Source organism: Rhagoletis zephyria, unplaced genomic scaffold (assembly GCF_001687245.7).
Source record: "Rhagoletis zephyria isolate East Lansing unplaced genomic scaffold, Rhagoletis_zephyria_1.1 Rzeph_scaffold_03094, whole genome shotgun sequence".
Lineage (NCBI taxonomy): Eukaryota > Metazoa > Arthropoda > Insecta > Diptera > Tephritidae > Rhagoletis > Rhagoletis zephyria.
In genome coordinates this window covers 21,738-45,965 of record NW_016160178.1, presented here as the reverse complement: position 1 = coordinate 45,965, position 24,228 = coordinate 21,738, and the positions used below count along the sequence as shown (strand labels likewise).

At 37.9% G+C, this 24,228-nt stretch overlaps 3 protein-coding genes across 4 annotated transcripts; 2 read left to right on the top strand and 1 right to left on the bottom strand.

Annotated features, from left to right (window-relative positions):
* Positions 1–1,356: 1,356 nt before the first annotated feature.
* LOC108368378 (uncharacterized) lies at positions 1,357–2,340 on the top strand. Its single transcript, XM_017623225.1, has one exon. It carries the CDS (start codon positions 1,357–1,359, stop codon positions 2,338–2,340), a length of 984 nt encoding a protein of 327 aa, XP_017478714.1.
* A 12,348-nt stretch (positions 2,341–14,688) lies between these two features.
* On the top strand, positions 14,689–16,309 carry LOC108368375 (putative nuclease HARBI1). 2 transcript variants are annotated; one of them, XM_017623220.1, is made up of 3 exons: positions 14,689–15,641; positions 15,712–15,847; positions 15,906–16,309. In XM_017623220.1, exons 1-3 carry the CDS (start codon positions 15,186–15,188, stop codon positions 16,277–16,279), a joined length of 966 nt encoding a protein of 321 aa, XP_017478709.1. In that variant the 5' UTR covers positions 14,689–15,185; the 3' UTR covers positions 16,280–16,309. The 2 variants fall into 2 exon arrangements, with proteins under 2 accessions (XP_017478709.1, XP_017478711.1); XM_017623222.1 differs by having other exon boundaries at positions 15,551–15,847.
* Positions 16,310–17,003: 694 nt separating this feature from the next.
* On the bottom strand, positions 17,004–19,051 carry LOC108368376 (uncharacterized). Its single transcript, XM_017623223.1, has 3 exons — positions 18,047–19,051; positions 17,791–17,980; positions 17,004–17,727 (listed from the first exon to the last, which is right to left on the bottom strand). Exons 1-3 carry the CDS (start codon positions 18,055–18,057, stop codon positions 17,140–17,142), a joined length of 789 nt encoding a protein of 262 aa, XP_017478712.1. The 5' UTR covers positions 18,058–19,051; the 3' UTR covers positions 17,004–17,139.
* Positions 19,052–24,228: the final 5,177 nt, after the last annotated feature.

Below are 24,228 nucleotides of genomic sequence, written 5' to 3'. Positions count from 1 at the left end.
CGGGATGGCTATCCATCAGTTGCAGAGATACTGCGACCGCGTGGTGGATACGGAACACTGTTCCAAAGCTGGCACCATGGAAGGGGGCGAAGATGAAAGTGGTCGAGGAGGCAGAAACACCTCGCCGCATCATTCTTGTGGGACTCTTCCCGGAGCTGGACAGCTCTGCCAGTGAGGTTGCGCTCAGTCTGCTTCAGGCACAGAATGACGGCCTGAGAATTCCGGACTGGCGCATTCTGAATCGAGTACGCAGGTCAACAATGGCGGAAATCACCATTGCAGTTGACCCGCTATCAGCGGACACGCTAAAGCACCGCGGGAACGTGGTAAACTATGGCTTTGGCGTAGTAAAACTTAGGGAGAAAGCCAAACAGTCGATGCCCGTGGTAGACAAAGATGCCGCCGACACCGAATACCCTAACTTGGAGGAGCAACCTTGCTGCTCCAAAGACGTCGTCGTAGCTCCCAGGCAGCTACCCAATGACACGCAAGTGCAGCAGAAGTCATCGGAGGTTGGCACAGAGCTACACGTAACACACAAAGCTCCAACAACGCCTCCGAAAACAGCAACAACAGGTGCTGTAAGAAGCCCAAAAGAACGTCGGACCCATCGCATCCCCAAAGCCTGCAAAACGGCCACCACTACGTGGCAGCTCCAAAGCAGGCTATTTCCAGCCGCAAAGGCAAGGGAGATGCAAGGACGGCCGAAGAAGCGGTCTTGCTGAAGGGCAACAGGGGGAAGAAGGTGGCTGCTCGCGGCCGAAAAGACCGCAAGTAATGGCACCTCACCCCAAAAACTTCACAAATCCGAGGCACATTAAATGCCTCCAAGTGAACCTTCACCACGCGAAAGCAGCATCAGATGTTTTACATAGGAGGTTCACAAACGAAGGCTTAGGTGTAGCCTTCATCCAGGAGCCCTGGATATTAAGAGGTGACGTCAAAGGCCTTAATATAAAGGACGGTAAGATTATCTATGCCGCCAGCTGTCGCCCAAGAGCGGCGATGCTATTATGTAACAAACTAACGTTTCACAGTTCATTACGGCAGATCTCGTTGCGGTATGGGCCAAAATTCCGACTCCTAGGGGGGTGCAAGAGGCAGTACTTGCCTCCGCGTACTTCCCGGGTGAGGAGGAGATAGCCCCGACACCTGAAGTAAAGGCGCTTACTGATCACTGCCGGCAGAGTGGTATACCTTGGATCCTCTGCTGTGATGCAAATTCCCATAGCACTGTCTGGGGGAGCACCGACACCAACAAAAGGGGTGAGTACCTCCTTCCCAATTCTAATAGAGAGGGAGGCCAGTCTCTCGGCACTGAGAATCCTAAACACTTCCGAGTTAAACACCGGAAACATGACAGGTCATATGAAGGTCCTTATGAAATTCACAAATGACCCCATAATGCATATGAGGGACTCAGTAGCTCCGATACTAGTAATTTCTAGGAATTTCAAGGTATCTATTGCGGACCGAGCATCCTGGAGCACAGGAAACCCCTACACCAAACCCGGAGCTGAAGTTTGGTACACTGACGGATCAAAACTTGAAGATGGAAAAACTGGAGCTGGTATATTTGGGCCGAATTTTAAAATATCGATACCAATGGGCAGCTACCCCACCATTTTCCAAGCAGAGATTCATGCGATCGATATCTGTGGCAGAGAATGCCTCAGAAGAGGCACATCCTCTAAAAACATCTGCATTATGTCGGACAGTCAGGATGCCTTGCTAGCACTGAGGTCCCACATAATAACATCCAAACTAGTGTACGACTGCCTCAACACCCTAAACGGTCTTGGAAGCAAGAACACAGTATTACTGGGCTGGGTGCCGGGGCACGAGGGCCATGACGGCAATGAACAGGCGGACCGCCTAGCAAAACACGGAGCTACCACACTATTCCATGGCCCGGAACCCTTCTGCGGGCTCACCAAAGCCCACTTAAGGGAGGTCATAAACAAGTGGGTCGACAAAAAATTCGACAGGCACTGGAATGAATGTCCGGGGCAAACACAAGCTAAGCGGTTCATCTGTCCATCACAAGAAGCTTCAAAAAAGCTCATAAATCTAGGCAGGGAGGACCTTCGAACTCTCACTGGGTACTTCACGGGACATGGTTCCCTGCGTTATCACCTCAGTAAAATGAATGTTTCAGACACGAGCGTCTGTCGCTTCTGTGAGATGGACGAAGAAACGCCAGAACACATCCTTTGTGAATGTGTTTCTCTCGCTAGACGCAGACTCGCTCACCTAGGTGGTACAACACTTAATCCATTCGAAATATGGAACAAAAAGCCCACCGAAGTGCTAGCTTATATTAAAAGCCTTCATATATAGGGTAAAGGGCCACGCCCAATAGACCACCCTAGAGGTCGCAGTGCTCAAGGCTCATAATAATAATAATAATAATAGGTCCTAAAAATCCGTTCCCTAGTTATGATATTTGGGGCCGGTTGTTCAATGTCTGATTAGCAAAAATCGGATGTAGAAGCTCCGGTTAGATACAACGACTGCTTTATCGATCACATGTTATATGCATGATGTCGAAATCGTCGATAATGATGTTTAACCGGCAAGTAGTGATAACCAGATATTGAACAGCCGGCCCTTAAGATAAACGAGCAGGCACTTCTCCTATCTTTAAGCAAATCATGATTTAAAAGTAAGCAACGTGACTTATAGGAAGGCATTGGCTCCGTAAAGTTGAGAAACCTTAGCGCAGACTTGATAAAAATCTTTTGTAAACGTTCAATCCTGTTTATATACGTCGTATGAAAAGGTCGCCAAATAATTGCGGCATATTCAAAACGGGACCTAACAAAAGCATTATAAAGTTTTTTAAGAGTGTACGGGTCAGAGAAATTAGAACTGTTACGACGCACAAAAGCCCACGTGGAGTACGAATTTGCAACAATGAAGTTAATATGAGTATTATATGAGTTTTGAGTCAAAATAAACCACTAGGTCTTTGACTTGATCTACAATTTTCAGTTTAGTACCTGCTATCGTATAAGATGTGCTTACTGTATTCGACTTTCTAGAATAAACCATATGAGAACATTTTTCAGTATTTAAGAAGAGTTGATTTCTTTCACACCAAGAGCTAACTTTATCTAGATCAGATTGAAGAGAATCAGAATCACCGGGTCGCGTTACAACCGAATAAACTTTGAGATCGTCAGCGTATAGAAGATATTTGGAGAATAAGAAACACGAGCTTATGTCATTGATAAAGATTATAAATAAAAGAGGTCCAAGGATACTTCCCTGAGGGACCATAGAACTAGCATGAAAAGAACGCGATGTTGTGCCTTCGATTTGCACCCTACAGTACCTCCCGGATAGATAGGAACTGATCCATTTGAGGAAGACGGAGTGAAAACCCATGTACGCCAATTTACTAACTAAGATTTTATGGGACAACCTATCGAATGCCTTGGCAAAATCAGTATATACTGTATCAATTTGATACCCAGCCTCGAAGCTTCTAATGCAGTCATCCGTAAAAATAGCATGATTAGATATCGTGGATCTCCCCTTGACGAAACCGTGCTGATTCGGACAAATTACGTTTTGAATTGCAAAAGCAATTTTATCTTTGACGCTTTCGAACAATTTAGCAACCGTTGTCAATTTAGCAATCGGTCTGTAATTCGAAACATCACTTTTATTTCCACTTTTGAAAGTAGGTGTAATATAAGCACTTTTCCAATCTGCTAAAAACGTAGCTGTAGAGAGCGATAAATTAAAGATCAAAAGTAGAGGCTTAATGAGAGCAGAGCAGTTCTTGAAGAGAATAGGAGATAGGCCATCTACATCAGTCTGAGTGGATGATTTTAAACTCGAAATACCCTTCAGCACATCATCCTCGGTTAGCAACAGTGAGCCAAAAGATACGTGTGAGTCAGAAAGTGTAGGATTAATGGGATCCGTATCATCATCACTAACGAAATTTGCACTAAAAAAGTCCGCAAATAGGTCAGATGGATCTTGGGCCGAATTAGCATGTTTATTTTTATAAAACATCGAGGTAGGAATGTTGGATTTATTTTTCTTTGATTTAATAAACGACCAATAAACCTTTGGGTTGGTCTTAATATCGCTTTCGAAGTTCCTGATATATTACTTACGAAGTGACTTATTTAGTTTTTTAAACTCAGACAAACAGCATTTGTATCTTTCATAGTGCGAATTATTTTGGGACACTTTGATCTTTTTGTAAAACCTGTTACAAAGATTTTTTAAACGCTTCAATTGTTTGGTGGACCAAGGCAACTTATATCTCCTTTCAGAGAAAATTGGAACATGATTCACACAATAATCATGGACCTTAGTTTTAAAAAGTTCGAAACTATGGGCTACATCAACGTTTGCAAAAAGACAGTCCCAATCGAGCTCAAACAGCTGGTTGTTAAGGATCTCAAAGTTACAAAGATTAAAATGAAATTTTACACTATCACTTCCGGAAGAGGCATTTAAAAATGCATAGAACTCTAAATCTAATACTAGCGGAAGATGATGAGAGTTAGCGGGGGAAATAGGCGAGCAACATTCCAAGAGCGTAAAATTTAAATTACTCGATAAGAAAATTAAATCTAAGATCTGAGCATACTTAATAAGATAACTATTAACTTGACGCAAGTCAAAGCTTAAAAACTATCAACTAGGTATAACTCAAAAGCCTGGTTAACATTAGACGGAGTTAAAAAGCCTGAATCCTCTAAATATGACCAAGAAATACCGCTAAAATTAAAATCACCCAGCACGCATAACTGCTTATCCGCGATCACTGAATGTAACGCCGCGACGTTGTCAACATGTAAATTGTATAACGATTCATGACTATTGGGAGGAATGTAGGAGGCACAAATATACAGTTCCCGGACGAACCAAATAGTCGTATACATAATTGGTCCAATAAGGAATCATTATTTTCAAGTTGATGTATTGTGGCTCGCAAGTTACGCTTAGCAGCAATCAGAACACCACCACCTCTGTTACATAGTTTTTTTAGCGTCTCTATCCTTTCGGAAAACGTCATACAATTTGTAGTCAAAATACTCCGAGTCGAAAAAGGGAGGATTAAGCCAGGTTTCGATTAACACAAATACATCATAGGTTCCAAGCGAACTAATTGTAAAAACATCGTTGGACTTTGTTCTCATACCAGAGACGTTGTGAAAGTAAATTCGAATTTGCTTTCTTGATAATTTTCGCTTAGAGTTGTCGCTAAGTTTCTTTTACATCCGCTTTTGGGATAAACCGAAAAGGACGGAATGTTGCCTTAGCTGGCCAAAGCTCAGCGCTAAGCATTTTTTCGTACCATGACTCAGGAACTCCTAATTTAAAATTTACGCGCCTTAAAGATTTAGGAGTATCTTTTTTCACAAGACTGTAGCGCGTTAATAATTGCTTCTCAATACCCGAATATCTAGCCACGTAATCTATAATGTTATCAGATGTAACAGCAGGCGAAAACGATGAAATGTGCAGCCACTTAGCACCGGTAATGACATCGAGTTCCGAGTTTACCTTTGAACCAACACAAATATGTTTTCGTTGTGTTTTCTTGTCCGCGACAGTGGTCCCCCCCTCAAATTTTGAGAGTATTGTTTACTCCGTTAGCAGCACTGGCACAAGTCGTTTGCCGATACGCTATATTAGCATTGTTGTTATCGAAAGCATACGAACCAGCGTCAGTACAAGCAGTGGCAATACCAGTAGAACACCCAGCAGAAGCAGCAAGCAATAGCAGCGTAGGTGAGAGAAGCAGAAGTAGTGGATGAATAGACATTGTCGATGAATCGGAGATAGCATCAGAAAGCACAAAAGAAACACCAGGCGTAGCGAGAGAGTTGGACGGTGCAGTCGGCGTTGACTTAGTTGTGATATTACCAGTCGAGACAGCTGATTTATCGGGGCGACAAAAAGTTAGCTCTGTCTGTTTGTTAGATTTGGGCTGAGATTTTGCAATGGTGGCTTTGTTGCTATTTGGTGGATGACACGCTTTCTCACGTAGGCACTTGACTTCAGCAGTAAGTGTTAAAACTGCAGAGACCATCTCGTCATATCGGAGCTTATGCTTCAACTCTCGTACTTCTGCTTGTAGGAGTTCGGATATTTTTATAAGATGCATTTTATCTTCGTGCAAAGCTTTGACGATAGAAACAATACGATCATTTTCAGAACGAAGAGCAGCAATTTCGTTGAGCACAGACTGCAGCATTGTCTGCTGCTTAGAATCGTTACCGGTTTCTTTATGCACACTTTCCATTCTACTTTGTTGGGACAAAAAAGATTTGGTCTCTTTTGGCTGCAGTTTTATGCAGCTCCAACTCGTTGACATTTAGCAGGGTTTCGCCTTCTATAATAATTGACTCATCCTCATCGGTCACGACAGCGGGCGGAGGCGTACGAAGAGAATATCGCCGAGCGGATGCACATGCATTACATAGATAGGGTTTGCTCGAACTATGCAAAAACTCAGCGTCTGATGGCGAAATGTTTTCACAACCCAAATGGGAAAATTCATTACACTTAGCGCACTGAATTTTTTTTTCTCGGACCGCTCTACTTTCTGGCCACAAACACACGGCATTATCGCACCGTATGATTGAAAATCAATAAGAGTCACTATCTCAATAATTTAAAATGCGAAATGAACACAAAACACTAAGAAATCAAGCAACACGCAGAGCAAATAAAATACACGTCCGCTCAGCATGGCAGTTTGCTTCTTGGCAAACTACTTTGCAATTATTAATCATTACCTCTATACTCCAGTCTCGTCGTTTTTGTACATCACCGCTTGGCTTATCGTAGTTCATACCTGCATATGTTTCTTGCGCCCCGATGGCCGCACTATTCTGCTGCTTGACCCTTTCGGGCACCGCCGTATTCAGAACACCAATGAAAAAATCTTCTTCCTCTTCGGTTTCTTGCTGCTCATCCTCATACATATTATTGACGAATTTCGGTTTCGAAGCTGATAGTTGCCACTTTCCGTTACTCGATGCTTGCTTTTGTTGGCACAAGTCGTTTGCCGATACGCTATATTGGCATTGTTGTTATCGAAAGCAAACGAACCAGCGTCAGCACAAGCAGTGGCAATGCCAGTAGAACACCCAGCAGAAGCAGCAGCAATAGCAGCGTAGGTGAGAGAAGCAGAAGTAGTGGATGAAGTAGACATTGTCGATGAATCTGAGATAGCATCAGAAAGCACAAAAGAAACACCAGGCGTAGCGAGAGAGTTGGGCGGCGCAGTCGGCGTTGACTTAGTTGTGATATTACCAGTCGAGACAGCCGATTTATCGGGGCGACGAGAAGTTAGCTCTATCTGTTTGTTAGGTTTGGGCTGAGATTTTGCACTGGTGGCTTTGTTGCTATTTGGTGGATGACACGCTTTCTCACGTAGGCACTTGACTTCAGCAGTAAGTGTTAAAACTGCAGAGACCATCTCGTCATATCGGAGCTTATGCTTCAACTCTCGTACTTCTGCTTGTAGGAGTTCGGATATTTTTATAAGATGCATTTTATCTTCGTGCAAAGCTTTGACGATAGAAACAATACGATCATTTTCAGAACGAAGAGCAGCAATTTCGTTGAGCACAGACTGCAGCATTGTCTGCTGCTTAGAATCGTTAGCGGTTTCTTTATGCACACCTTCCATTCTACTTTGTTGGGGCACAAAAAAAGATTTGGTCTCTTTTGGCTGCAGAGTTTAATGCAGCTCCAACTCGTTGACATTTAGCAGGGTTTCGCCTTCTATAATAATTGACTCATCCTCATCGGCCACGACAGCGGGCGGAGGCGTACGAAGAGAATATCGCCGAGCGGATGCACACACATTACATAGATAGGGTTTGCCCGAACTATGCAAAAACTCAGCGTCTGATGGCGAAATGTTTTCACAACCCAAATGGGAAAATTCATTACACTTAGCGCACTGAATTTTTTTTTCTCGGACCGCTCTACTTTCTGGCCACAAACACACGGCATTATCGCACCGTATGATTGAAAATCAATAAGAGTCACTATCTCAATAATTTAAAATGCGAAATGAACACAAAACACTAAGAAATCAAGCAACACGCAGAGCAAATAAAATACACGTCCGCTCAGCATGGCAGTTTGCTTCTTGGCAAACTACTTTGCAATTATTAATCATTACCTCTATACTCCAGTCTCGTCGTTTTTGTACATCACCGCTTGGCTTATCGTAGTTCATACCTGCATATGTTTCTTGCGCCCCGATGGCCTCACTATTCTGCTGCTTGACCATTTCGGGCACCTCCGTATTCAGAACACCAATGAAAAAATCTTCTTCCTCTTCGGTTTCTTGCTGCTCATCCTTATACATATTATTGACGAATTTCGGTTTCGAAGCTAATAGTTGCCACTTCCCGTTACTGGATGCTTGCTTTTGTTGTTTCGCCTGCCATTTTGCATACCCGAGCGAACTTGTGCACAAGGGTATTATAACTTTGTTCACATAACGGTTGTTTGTAACGAATCGAGATAGATATAGACAAATGTATACATAAATGATCAGAATGAAAAGAGAAATGGATTAAGCGGTGACTGTCTGTCCGTCCGTCTGTGCACACGATAACTCAAGTAAAAATTGATATCTTAACGAAACTTTGTACGTGCACTTCTTTCGGTCGTAGAACGGATGGTATTGCAAATGGGCGCAATCGGACTGTAACCACGCCCACTTCCCATATAACGGTAATTTGCAGAAATACGAAAACTGCGATATTTTAGTAACTACTGAAGATAATTCACTCAAAATTGATATTTACAATAATTTTTAGACAAAAAAGAAGAATATTTTACATTTTTGGAAAAAGGGCGTAGCCACGCCTACTTATGGTTACATATGTATATCTTGGTAACCGCTACGCCAGTTTCTTCCAAACTTGGCACATTTGTTGGCCTTGGTACAGCATACAAAATCGCCGAAAATTTTTAAAATCGGACGATAACCACGCCCACATCCCATATAACGGTAATTTAGATAAATACGAAATCTTCGATAAATCAGTAAATACTAAAGCTAATTTATTCAAAATTGATGCTTGCAACAATTCTTTACCAATACGTTTATGATAAAATTTTGGAAAATGGGCGTGGCACCGCCCACTTATGATCACATATATGTATCTCGGTAACCGTTCTACCAATTTGTACCAAACTCGGTATGGTTATTGTGCTTGTCACATAAAAGCAAACGATTGAAAATTATTGAGATCGGACTAAAATCGAGGCCGATTTTCATATAACGGTAAATTTAAGAAATGCTTGAAACTTCAATATTTCGAAATTTAAGAACGCTAATTTACTCAAAATTGATACACGCCGGCTTACCAAGCAGAGGTAGCTTTCGGAAAGGTGAAAAACTTAGACTTTCTTACTTGTTTTTTTTAAACAAATTTTCGCAAACTGCCCTTTATTGTTGCAAATATAACAGGTTACCCCTTCTGCCGGACAACGGTTTTTGTGCGTCTGCCCACATCTATTGCACATAGTCGATCGCTGATATGTCGAGTTTCCCGTTGGGTGGTCATTACTTCTCTTGCTCTTGCTTATAGCCCCAATATAACGTTAGTTATCCGTTAGGATTTTGCAAACGATTTGCGTTTTCACGTGCCAGTTCCATGGATTTAGCTATACTCACAGCTCGTTCCAAACTGATATCGCCTTCGCTTAGTAGACGCTCTTTAATTTTAGAAAAATTTCCACCAAGGCCACACACAAAAATGCCTCGAACTAAGTTGTCTCTTAATGTACCGAATTCACATGTTTGACTCAAATTTTTAAAACTGAGTACGTATTCATCAATGGTCTCATTGTTACCTTGATGTCTGGTAAAAAAAAGTGTCTCTCCCTGGCAATGTTAGCTTTCGGAACGAAATAAGAGTTAAACTTCAGCAAAAGATCTGTATACTTAACGCTGTCAGCATCAGTGCCGAATGACTGAAAAATGTTCAATTCATCAGGCCCTAAATGATGCAGAAGCAACGCAACTTTTCTTTGGTCACACTGCTGGTCTAGTCCCGATGCCATCATGAATATATCAAATTGTGCCTTCCAAGTTTTCCACGTTGCTGCGAGATTAGAAGCTTTCAGGTTCATAGGCACTATGGTGGTTGATATAGACAGCATTTGCTGCGTCGCCTGCTGTGAAGAATTTGCGCTTAAACTTGATGAATTTTTCGCCTTATCCGATTCCCCTGGACTCATTACGATAGTTTTTATGCAACGTAGTATACTAATTGCTGATTCAACGTTACTCTTTACTAATTTTTTGGTTCAGAAATCTGACACCATGTTGTAAGTTTAAGATCTTTATTAATGATACATGTACCAATAGGTGGATCGAATAGTAACGAGTAAGTGCATATATTGGAAAGAGTATTAGTATACATACATATTGGAATACAGAGTATATTGAGGTAACTATTAGTGTTGCATAACTCAATGTACATTGAGTGTTGTAAAACAGGTATAGTAAAATATAGAATATGGAATGGAATAAATGCTATTTACACAACAGACCACTGTATATGAGCCGATTAGTTTGAAAGTGGAATAAGTCTTTTCAACCTCTGTAAATCGTTCTGCCGTCATAAACTAAACTGATCAAATTTAACAATAATTTAACAGACGCGTTCAGATACAGGTAATATTCCACTTCCAAAATAAACGACTCATATGTATGTAGATAAAACATTACAGTCGTGCCGCATAGTAAGATCATTTTCAATGTGTTCCAAACATTACGCTTCAAAATATGATCAGTACTTTTCTAGGTAGTCTAACTTTATTTACCCCGCCAAATGATGATGTTTCCAGTATTATACATCTCAGTTCGTGAATTTTGTTTATTAATGGGTCTTAAATAAAGAATCGGTCCACGCCTGCATTACGTAGAATTCTCTCGTAGGAAGTAGATTTTGGCTAAAAAAGGAACACGGGTGCATCGATTTACGCACAGTTGCGCAATGAGGTGCTCCAAACTACGAATATTTCTTTAAATTTTTTCGCAGTGGAGCTTTTATGTATCTTACAGACTATTCGAACATATTCTAAACAAAGGGAAAGCTATTCACCTTTAAACATTATATTGTAGTTATTTCCGCTATGATTTAAACATTTTGCATTTTGCAATTAATACTTAATGAGCTGCTAAGTCAACGTTTTAATTGCATGATTTTATGCTACTGAAAGTTTTTTTAACTGACAAGAAAAAAGTACGTCTATAGTTATGCTCTCCAATGCATGGGGCAAAAATATTTGCATTAAAAATAACCGCTTAAACATTTACGTCCAAATTCACAGAAATAAAGAAAATGTAGTTTCGAATTTCTATATATATATGTTTTTTTTAATGAGGCCAATAATGCTTTTGGAAACATTTTGTGTGGTGGAGTCTTAAGTTTCCATACATTAAAAAGACTTCACCAAATTAATTAGCAGTTTCACAAGCATCCACCCAATCGTTGTAAACATCTATAGGCTCGGATAAAAAGTTGATACTCGTTTGAAAATCTTCAAGACAAACTCTGCAAGCAACTTTCGCAGTATTTCGGCTTTTGTCCCTGAAATAAAAATAAATATTTATATTAATTCGAAAATGTAGAATACATAAGTGTTGCATGTCATATAAATTCCATTCGCATGATCCATCTACACAAGATCTGACAAGAGGACGCAAAGCAAAAGAAAAAAGTAAATTTCTGGCTGACGCTTATAATTTCGACGCCATGCTATTTTCTTTGAATTTATCCATAATATAATACATATATAATAATAATATGAAGACGAAGCATGAAAACCAGTGTTGCCAGAACTTTTTGGGCCGACCGGCTAGATTGGCAAAAAAAAAGCGGCTAAAAACGGCTAAAATGTTTTAGTGAAATTTCACATAGACTCTGGCAAAAAACGGCTAAAATGTTTTAGTGAAAATTCACATGCTTTATTTAAATAAATCGCAAGAAACGAAAGACTAGTTAACACCATTAATTTATATCGAGTGTATATTCCTCATCATCAAATGAATCACTATTGTATATATCACCTGAATTCATTAATTTTAAGAGATCGTCATCTACAGTAAAATTATGGCAGCATTTTTCTTCACGTTTTAAACCGTATCTTATATATAAAATAGCGTTTAACGTTTTAACGCACATTGGATTTCTTTGCTTAGTTTTTATTATATTCATTGAACTAAATATTCGCTCTACTTCTGCATTACTTATAGGCAAAACAAGAAAACTAAAAACTAGGTTGCAAAGGTCAGCAAAAGGGTTTTCTCCTAGGGCATTTCGAAATTGATAAACTTCGGCCCAAAATTTTACAGTTGAGTCTAAATTACTCCAGGTATGTAACGTTAACCGTTGCCATTGCATCTCTATGGATGTTATTTCGTCGGCATTATATTTGTGTTTTTGTTGCTGTAGTTGAACAAATACTTTTGGTTTAATTACTCTTAATGCATTTCCAACCGAAAAAAGTCAATTTTTTTTAGTGTGGCAATATTTGTAGGGAGGCGTTGGCGTAATTCCTTTATTAAAGTGATAATAAAATAGCGACCATTTTCTCGAATTATTTTCTCGGCTTCGTGGTAAAAAGCGTTTGTGCTTACACCCGATTTACATTACTCTTCAAAACTGTGATAAAACTGAGGAAATGGAGCAAGGTATGGTTCCAACGGGGAGCATATAGGATCAAATGTGTCCGCGCTAATAACCACTAGGGAGCATAGATGCGAAAGTAAAACATTGAGTTCATTAAAAATCTTCATTGGGTCTGCATTATTGCTTTCGAACAACTTGTTTACTTTTTGCACCTGAAAATTAGGCAAATAGTAAAATCGGCTAAAAACGGCTAACTTTTTTTACAAACCGGCTAACAAATCGGCTGCCGGCTAGATCGAATTTTCTCCGGCTAGTTGCTATCAAAACCGGCTAAATCTAGCCGGAAAACGGCTAAAATGGCAACGCTGATGAAAACGCTGAACTCGGTGGCGAAGACTTGAAATTAAGTCAATGGCGTAGTTATTTATTGCGTTTATTTCTATGTAAAGAGTAGACATTAAAATTTTAGAAAGACAAATTACGATTCAATCTTACTTACCGCGGTTGCGTCAGGCCGGGCAAATGTCCAGCGAATGAACGAACAACCGCAGCTTACAATTCAAGGCGAATTCACATAAGGTGGTATCGATTCAACAAATACAAAAATTATTTGTATTTTGTTTTTGTTTTTAGCGGGCCATTGTCAAATTTCAGCTTTTGTTCCCCGACTAAAAAAGAGCGACAGAAAATACAAACGCTCTCGTTTTCACTCACTCACTAGCAAAAAACAAAATTTTGACAATAAAACCAGGGTGTGGCCAACTTTTGAATTTCAAATAGCACCAAAACTTAGAAAAAAGTGTTTTACCACACTAAAAGCACACAATTTTTTAAAATTAAATTACACATTTTTCTCATAACAGTTTGTATTTAACAAAAGTAAAAAATAATTCAATACACAAAACTTTTTCGCTCATAAGTAATGACTGAATAGCCGCTACACATATACAATCTTTAAGCAGAGTATACAGCTCTCAGCAAACAAAAAACGAACAGTTATATTAAAAAAACGCTGAAAATTCATTTTTTCAACATTTTGCACAATACTTCTGACTGATATACTATAATAACACAAAATCTATTGGTTCATAACGATTCTGTAAAAAAATTAGCCTCTATACATTCAAATGTATACGTTATATCACAAATTAATTTCGAAGTCTATTTCCTCATCATTTTCAACTTGTGGCTATAAAATTGCCTCCAGATCATATTTTGAATTTTGATAAACATGTTTACTATTAATGTGACTATTTACATCTTCTGGTATATTATAATTGTCACAACAATTTTCCCTTTTTTATCTGTTTTTTATGTGGAGCAATGCATTTACTGAACGAAGTGATACGACGGTTTCGAATTTTGCTTTTAAAAGTATTAACTGCGCTGAAAACGCGCTCAACTTCTGCATTCGAGTATGGCAGTGGCAAATTTGCCACTTCTTCAAATGGATTCAGACCAGCTGAGTCTTTATACGTATTAACTTGTACCCAAAATTCTGAAGTAGCCCCAGTATGACTCCATTGTATTAAATGAATATTTCTGCAAGTCTCAGAATCTGTAACAAATTCTTTCGCTAAAGGCAGTATATCCCCTTTCAAATAGGTTAATACGTTTTCAAGATAGATGATTTTTATTTTATTAAACATTTTAAAATTACTGGCAGGTCTGGATCTTATCTCGTTGACTAACATTTTGACGAATTGAATACAATTTTTGAAATCTCCTTTTTTCTGATCTTATTTGCACGGATTGGCAAGCCTCTTCGAATACATATCCCACGTAACAAAATTGACTGTCGGCTTCATCAATGGGTAGGTTCAGAAGGCGCAGCAGTTGAGCGCTACCGTTGCTAAAAAAATCAGTGATCGTTATGCGTCTTCTGAACGTCTTCATATATTAACTGTCAAATTCAACTCTCAAAGGTACACACCAACATGTTGTCTCAAATGATCAGAAAAATATTACCATCATCTAACACGCAACTATTCAGTTGATCAGAAGTACGCAACAACGCGTTCAGAAGGTGCAATCGCACCAGTTACTGAGCTGTTGCGCCTTCTGAACGTGCCCAATACTACCTTCTAAAAAATCAAATTTGACACCCGGTCGTGTTACCTTTGTAATTAGAGTCCCTATTACGGTTTACAACTCAACTCAGTTGAATTGAAATTGAAACAACTCAACTTTAAAACAACTTAACTCTTTTTTGGCATTACGAATTACAACTCACTTCAGTTGAAGTTGTATTGATGTTGCCAACCTAAAAAAGCGACGATTTGACAGATAATTAAACAGCTGATGATTTTGTGGCGAAAATTAAAACAATATACTTTACTTAAGGTTTACGAGTGTTTTTTTTTTCAAATAAAAAGTAAAATGGACATAAGCGTTGATTTATTTTACAACGATGAAAATGTTGGTCCCAAAACTGATGTGCTGCGCATACGGAAAAGGCTTCGTGATCACTCGAATCCTTTGCAACTTCCAAGCACCAAGTAAGAAAAATTGTAGCGACAATTGAATGGCATTTTAATAATGTTTTTTTGCAGATTCATAAGCTACTTTCGTTTAAATAAGGAAGCATTTGTCTTTTTGCTAAACGAGATGGATGAACATTTCCAGAAACGTGTGCGAGGAACGGCTGTACCTCCCATATTGAAATTATGTGCAACTCTCAGGTTCCTTGCTGACGGCAGTTATCAAAAGTGCAGTGGAAATGATTTTAATGTTGGACTGGCGCAACCTACAATATCTGTAGTTATTAAGGAGGTTTTAAATATAATTGAGCAGCATATTTGTGGAAAATGGATTACAACCCAAATGACTGAAGAGGAGCAAAACGCGTCAAAAATTGCATTCTATTCAAAAAGCGGATTCCCCGGAGTAGTGGGTTGTATCGATGGGACTCACGTTCGCATCATTTCACCAAAAAAAGAAATGCAACATCTTTATCTAAACAGGAAAGGCTACTACAGTTTAAACGTCATGATTGTAAGTGAAAATGTAAAAAGCAAATAATACTTTAAAAGAAAATGGTCATGACATCTATTTCGATTTCAAGCTTTGCGATTACAAAATGGCTATCCGGTATGTGGATGCTAGGCACGCGGGCGCAAATCACGATTCCTTTGTTTTTAACGTAAGCGATTTGAAAGAGCATCTGCAGAGAAACATACAGAGTAATTCCTGGATTTTAGGTAAGACTGGTCATTAGTATTTAATACAAAAATAGATTGTTTAAAATATTCCTTAAAGGCGACGCTGGTTACCCTCTACAAACTTTTTTAATGACTCCTTTCCGCATGGCAGAAGCTGGTTCACCACAAGCTCGCTACAATACAATACACTCTAAGGCTCGAAATATTGTAGAACGGACGATTGGAATATTGAAAAGCCGATTTCGTTGTCTTTTATCTGTGCGTGGCTTACATTATTCACCAGCAAAATCTACACAAATTGTGAACGCTTGCTGCGCTTTGCATAATATTTGTCAACACTTTCGCGTGGAACTTTCTGAAGAAATTGCAACCGCTTCAAGTACGGAAATAAGCAATGAAAACCTGAACATTGAAACAGAAGACGAGGATGCCGCCAGAAGAATTCGCAATAATATTTTGTTATCCATTTAATAGAAATAAAAAACTCTAACTCACATTTAATTATTTGTACTTCATTCAGTCTTCTTTTATTTTCAATGGTTAAATAACTTATATTTAATATTCATTAAATATCACTTCATGTGCTCTTAAAATTAGGTTTTTCAAAATAGTTAATTTAAAAAAGTATCACTTCATGTGCTCTTAAAATTAGGTTTTTCAAAATAGTTAATTTAAAAAAATATCACTTCATGTGCTCTTAAAATTAGGTTTTTCAAAATAGTTAATTTAAAAAAATATCACTTCATGTGCTCTTAAAATTAGGTTTTTCAAAATAGTTAATTTAAAAAAATATCACTTCATGTGCTCTTAAAATTAGGTTTTTCAAAATAGTTAATTTAAAAAAATATCACTTCATGTGCTCTTAAAATTAGGTTTTTCAAAATAGTTAATTTAAAAAAATATCACTTCATGTGCTCTTAAAATTAGGTTTTTCAAAATAGTTAATTTAAAAAAATATCACTTCATGTGCTCTTAAAATTAGGTTTTTCAAAATAGTTAATTTAAAAAAATATCACTTCATGTGCTCTTAAAATTAGGTTTTTCAAAATAGTTAATTTAAAAAAGTATCACTTCATGTGCTCTTAAAATTAGGTTTTTCAAAATAGTTAATTTAAAAAAAAATCACTTCATGTGCTCTTAAAATTAGGTTTTTCAAAATAGTTAATTTAAAAAAAAATATCACTTCATATGGTCTTAAAATTAGGGATTGCAAAACTTATAATTAATAAAAAAAAAATATTACTTCATGTTGTAAAATTAAATTAAAAAATATTTCAAATTATTAAATTAAAGCCCTTTCAATGTTTGTCAAATAAACATCAGTTCTCCATTCACGAGCTGTTCTCGTCTTGCAAATAGCCTCTTAATTTAGCTATTTTTAATTGCTCAACCTCTACCTTCAACAAATGTAGTTCATGGGCTTCCCTAGCCTGCCTTTCAAACAATTTATATTTTTGTTGCTTTATGTGCAGCAATTTTTTATTAATGTCGTAATTTTTGTACGCCGTCTTTTCAATTCTATCAATTTTTTTTAGTACCTCTTTTTGCGTTTCTGCCTGCATTTTTAGGAGCTCTAGACGCTCAGTTTCTAAATTGCAGCTTCTGCGGCGATTTTGTACACGCGATGCTGACGAAGAGGGCCGATCTTCAATGTTTGCTACCTGGGGCTCATCAACCATTGACGAAGCTGCAACTAAGCCGTCTTCTATTTCTTCGCCATCCATCACCGGTGGTATATTCTCTACCCCGAACGCCCGGCCACTGGGTGCAACTTGTTCCCTTATCTGAATAAGTTCCGCAACACTTTCTTCTAGTGGATTTAAAGAAACCTCTTGCGACGGACCACCACCAGTTGCAAGAATATTGCTGCGATTGTTGGCAAGCTTCCTTTTTAAATTTGCCTTATAGTGTATCCAAACCTACAGGAGAAATAAATTATTGCGCTTTCATTGTATTGGTCTAATTCCATGATTACTACTTACTCGTCCCCACTCGTGCGCAGTTCTTGTTGGTGGTCCTAAACTGTTTAGCTCTATGGCAAATTGCTCCCACAATCCCTTGCTTTTACTTTTGCTGCTTCCAAATTGCGGCTTGCCTCGTCCAGTTTCGGGATGCTTCTCCATCAGCTCAACTAGTTTTTCAAACTGTTGTTTCGTTGTAAGTTTATTTTTTCTACAAATTTGTAAGAAATTCCTGATTAAGATATTGGTTTAAGACAAATTAAAAAAATTTAATTACCCGCTTTCCATTTTCGCTTAAAAATTTGTTCAAAACAACTGCTAGTAATGAGTTGTCGATTTTCGATACTTTTGTCAACCGAACTAGCACAGGGTGGTAAACGGTAATACCACAAAAAAGTTGTAACATGATATAAATACAACCAAAAATTTTTTGACAGGTTGAGTTGTTATCGATAATACCAAATTGTAAGTTTTCAACTGAAATGGAGTTGAGTTGTAAACCGTAATAGGGGCATAGAATTTTAAGAATGTTGTAGAAATCGGTGAAGTTTTGCTTGGCCAGCATTTGCTGCCTCGAATGCAAGATGTACCTTTTGAACATCCACAAGTACATCAGATATAGTTCGCATTATTTTTATACATTTCTTTTAACAAGTTAGATGGATAGCATTGCTGAGTTAAGGGCAGTGTGTTAAAAAGCGTTTTTAACTCTAGTCACATTTTTAAAATTGTTTTTATTGCTTAGATCACAATACAATAGATTACCAACGAGTATCTGCCATTTATTTACTTTTTTGTGGGTTATCAGAATCAAAATTTGTAAGTTTATATATTTTGATATATTTTTTTGCCATGAAGGCGAATAAGCAAGCCTCTCTTAAAAGAAACTCTATGTTATTTGGTAATCGAGATCTCGATGCAGACGAAACTGCCAATTGCAAAGAGTGGCAAACTCATCGTATTAAAACCAGCGAGTCTAATTTGTATTTTGATTTCAACTTAGCGTACACGCCATTATTGACACCAGTTATTACTGTAGGGTTATCAGTTCCAATGCCAATTAGTTTTTGAATTGATAACGTATACAGATGGAGAACACGCTCTATTCCTTCAACTATACCGTCTGTTATGCCAGAAGACAAGTCAGCCAGTGCCAGAAAAGTGGGACGCCTAGTAGTTTTGTAACTGATATATCAGTGCTTTCATCTATTAGTGCTCATTTACACACGGCGATTTTTGTTGCCGCAACTGGACGTTTGTAGGAGAGAGCGCGATGAGGAAAGGAGAGGGGCACCGAGTTGCTCGTGCTCGGGCAACACGCTTTGTGCTCTCGTTCGTCTGTGTAAATTGAGATAGCGATTCACAGCTGACAACAACAATTGCATACACAAAAATCGTCGTGTGTAAATGAAATGAGCAACACCAAAAGGGAATCTGAAAAATCGCGTCGACAAAAGTTTCCGTGTATAAACGCAGTCTTAGTAAATTAAAATCCGACTTTGCAATATCTTCAATCAACTTTTCAATAAAATGGGGCGCCAACACATTTTTAATAATTCCCGAACACTTCGTGCGGTGTAGTGCGAAACCACTTGCTCTGCTATCAGCAAACTTATTGTGCAAATTTCTGTTAAATGATAGACGTTTTGGAAACTGCAGTGCATTACAATGTATAATGCCAATTTTCCCTGCGATTTTTGCTTCTCACTTACGATTTTTGGCGCAGCTTCAAAATTCAATTTTCGTTGCCAGAATCGCTTGTCATTAAACGGACTTATGGCATTGATGTGTTTATTTCTTGCGGCATGACGCAACAGATCTGCATATCTGGCAGCAATCTCGCATTTGCAATAAAAACATCTGGCTTTACTTCAGCTTCAAGTCCTTGTGTGACTCCCACTGTTTCCTATATTTTTGCTGATAATTTTCTCTTTCCACTAAAATTATTTCTTATTATTTAGTATTGTATATCACAAAAGCGCCACACACTTACTTTTTAATACTGATAGATATGCAAAATTAGTCCTCGCTACTGCACAGCGCCAGCTAATTGAAATATCTAAAATGATCAATCAAAATATGTCCAAATAATTAGAAAAAAAAGAAAGAAATATATAACTTACCTACTACTAGCATTTTCAATGCAAATACATTTTAGCGCAAGGCGAATTTATCAGTAAAATCAAAATAGAAGCTCTGATCCAATACTTTTCGTGAAAAACCCTGTAAAACTGTCAAACAGCAAAATTACTCTCTGAAAAAAAAAAAAGTACGGGAACAAAAAATCCATTTTTCCTGTAAAAACGTCAACCAGTGATTGCTTGACACTTTTCATGATTTTACCAGAAGAAAAAGTTCGGGTAAAATCTTGCAACTTCATTCTCTACACAACTCTCCAAAAGTCGCTCTCATTTACAGGATTTTGGAGTACGGGAACATTTTTCCTGCAACTTCCTGCAAGTTCGTGAAAAATCCTGTAAGTTCATGGAGTACTGGATCAGAGCTAGAATGAGTAAAAGCAAAAACAAAATACATGTAGGGCGAAGAAATCAGCTGATCTAACAACAGGCGTGTTTCTTAACTTTTTACAGCTGATGCCAGCAGATTGGCGAAGAGTAGAATCTTCCTCGCAAAGAGATTGAAAGAGGAAAAAGTAAAGAAACGAAAATTAGCAGAAATTTGCAACCACTGCATACACACACACATCTTCAAATGCATGTACAAATACTTACATTCTGCAATATTTCAATGTGTTTTGATAACGATGCACTCATTTTGTTTTATTAAAACGAATTAAAATATACTTGCCAACTTTTTCCTTGTGCGTTTTGAACAGCTGCTTTTTAAATATATGACTGCAAATTTCTGTTGGCAGAAATTTCGCCAGCAGAAATTTGCAGCTCTGTGTTAAGAAACGCTTTCCAGTAAAAATTTTGAATAGTCTGATTCGCCTTGATTTAGCGGGAACAGGAACGTGGGTTGCAACTTCAGCTTTTTATCAATCATGGTTGCATTTTAGTGCATTTAAATTTGAAGATTCTTGTAAATTCAGTACTGCCACAGCTTTAAACATTTTAAATTATTTCATGTTTGACCTATCTATGAGAAATTTGAGTTCAGAATAAAGAACTAAAAAGGGCACTAGGCACTAAGCCATTTTTTGGCGTTTTAATTTTCAAAAAGCACTAAATCTAGTGCTTAAAGCACCAAATTGGCATCTATGAATAAAACGCCACTCACAGCTGATGAAATAATACCACCTTATATAAGTTCGCCGTGTTACAATTTCACAATTTATGATAGTGTTGCCTTTGAGCGGGTTGCCACAAAGCATAAAGGAAAAAATGAAAGAAATTTTTGAGCGAATGTTGCATGTTTGTATAATTCCACCATGCATTTTTGTGCTAACAAACAATTTAAGATTTTTGTACGTTTTGCAACCGATTACCGCGCACTTGATTTTAATTATATGAGACATTCTTTTTCATATCGGACACCAAATTTGATGTCACACTTTCGATTGGCTCGAAATTTTTTTTATGGGTTCTATACATGAAATAAGCTAACACGTGTTTGAGGATTTTTTTTTTCGTTTTCTTTGGAGATATGATCTATCAATTTTTCCATCTTTTCGTGATTCTGACTAATCATGTACTTTTTCAAATCGTTGTATCTCGGGTTCTGCTGATCGTAGAGACATCATCTTAACGTCATTTTAAAGCTAAGAAACGGGCTTAACATTTCTGCCACAGAAGGAGTTATGGCTTGTGCTTCAACAATTCAACCAGAACCTGACATAGATGCGTCCATGGTTACTGTGCCCGACACCTCCGCATATCTTTGTGAATTCATTTCCATAGCGCGCTCTTACTGCGCTGCTATAATTTCAAATGCAAAAGAGTCCTTCCCACCTTGTTTTTCTTCATACAAATGTCTTCGAAAAACAAGTGATAGCTGGCAATGCTGCACAGTTTCCGGGTTGCAGCATGTGGATTTTTCCTTTTTTGTAACGTAGCTACGAATTACGAATTACGAATATTCTATTCACATCTATTTTGACATCTGAAAAAGTCAAGTATAAACAAAATCAAATAAACAAATTTTCATTCAAAGTGATTTGTATAGTTCAGGCGCGTATTCAGTAAAAGGTTTCGGGGGCTGTTTCTATAATTTATTATATTTTTAGGTTTTCTAGATTATTTGAAGTGTATAAAATTAAGTCACTTTTCGTCAAGATACCCTTTTGGACATGGGCACAGGCCGGGCTTTTGGCAGGGGCCCGACGGCCCTGCGGGTACGGGCCGGAATATTTGCTGTCAGCACGAACTCGTGCGTGCATGGGCGTTCAGCAAAATTTCATAAAAGCACGAATAAGCACGAAAAAGCCCGTTGCTAATACTACAAATTTCGATAAGCTTTTGTTTTTATACAAAAAAAAAATGTACATATTAAAACTCTTTTGATAAGAGAAAAGCAAAATAAGAAATATTTGGAAACCGATAGAAAAAATAAGATAGTTAGTAGGTAGCTTTGTTTAATATCTGTACATAAAATACCTTCCACTTTTTCTACTTCCCAGAAAATATATTATAAAAATCGTTGATGTAAAAAATTGATTCCCTTAAGTAAATATACATGCATAAACACAGAATTAAAAATATGTACATATGTATACATACGATAAAAGTTGGCTCTTTATTTCCGGGCTGGGACGTGTACCGTCGTACCGGGCCGGGCCCCACTAAAATTCTTAACGTGCAGGCTCGTGCATGTTTTTGAAAGATGATTTTGCACTAGTGCCGGGCCTGTAAATTTAGGCCCGTACCCATCTCTACACCCTTTATCTAGGAAGACCAGACGTCCTCATTTATCAGGACATGTCCCGATTTCAGGGTCGAATTAAAGTGTCAGATTTTTTCCCCGTCTAATTTCCTGATTTTTGTTACAAAGCTGATCTTATCTGAACATATCGCTAGACTCTTGTTTGCACATCAATCATACATAAATATGTATACTAATTTTATGTGACAAAATTCATGAATTCAAAAATGATTCCGTTTATGCATAATTCGTGAAGTGAAATGTTTTGAAGCAGTGGCGAGAAACTAAACAGAAGGCCTGTAGCTTTTTGGCGTTTTTTTTTAATTTGCAAAAGCCGTTGGTAACACGAAATGGTCAATGTTATAGTAGGGGAGCCCACGATGCTAAATCGGGATTTACTCGAGCGTCATTTTGACCTATTGGATTTTGAAGATTATATAATGGGAAGAAAAAAAGGTCATGTTATGTTTCTCCTTCCAGCGGTGGAGGATCTACAGGCTTCCAAAAATGTAATAAAAAAACAGTTACATGCGCGTCAGATATTGATAGTGAATAAATCAAACGTGTTTCTTTTGACGGAGATATGCTAATCTGCCGGTTTGCATGGTGGGGTGGGCGTACGGATTAAAAATGGGTGAAAAAAAATTTACTTGAGCGCGTAAGATATTCACAAGGGATGTTGAGTGAGCCCGACTGAAGCTCCCATTCAATAATCTGACGATTCAGATGGGACGCAAGCTCGTGGCGTCTTCTTGAAGATGCAAAAAAAAACGCCATTTGGATTTACTTGAGCGCGTCGGATTTTCATACAGAAGTTTCATCTCGATGCCCTGGTCGTGCTCTTCCATAATCTGACGATTATCTGGATGTTTTCTTAATCTGACGGCTTAAAAATATAATTTCATTTCTGAGATGCACAGTCAACCAAACATACATATATTATTGTAAATACTTATTATTTTGGTCGTCAATTTCTTCTACATTTTTCCCATATGTAACAAGAAGTAATTGACAATATTTTTTTTACATATTAAATGATAAGTGTGTTATTATAATAGAATTTAAAAGGTATTATTCCTGAATCCCCTAGAATAGCCCAACAAGTTTTTTGACAAGAATTTGATCCACAAAGCACAAAAAAAAACCATTTCCACTCATCGTGAATCACAAAATTTAGTTAGTAAAATTTCAAAGGTTATATTTCATCTAACACCACGAGTGCTTTGATCGCCCATGATTACGTGATGGCAGACGGAAAGGAGTAAAGGGACACACAGTCCATTGATACTATATAAAGAGTGAGCAAGAAGGGAGCGGAGCACAGTGCTTCCCTTACATATGAAATGTGGGCAAAAAAAGGTTTGTGGACGGTTTTAAATAAAATATTCGCTTCTTAGTAAAATTGAGGACGCTAAATTTAAAAATGCAAATCAATGTTTTTGTGCACCTTATTGATCGCAAATATCGAAAAATTAAAACGCTAATTTATTTCGTCAAATTAGTATTTTGTTTAGTTATGTATGCATTTCGGTGGACAGCTGATCAACCATCATCAGCGCGCGACTACTGAGCAATAATCAAGATAGACAAAAAGGGTCAATAGTTGTGAACAAACATACAAACATATACCTACATACC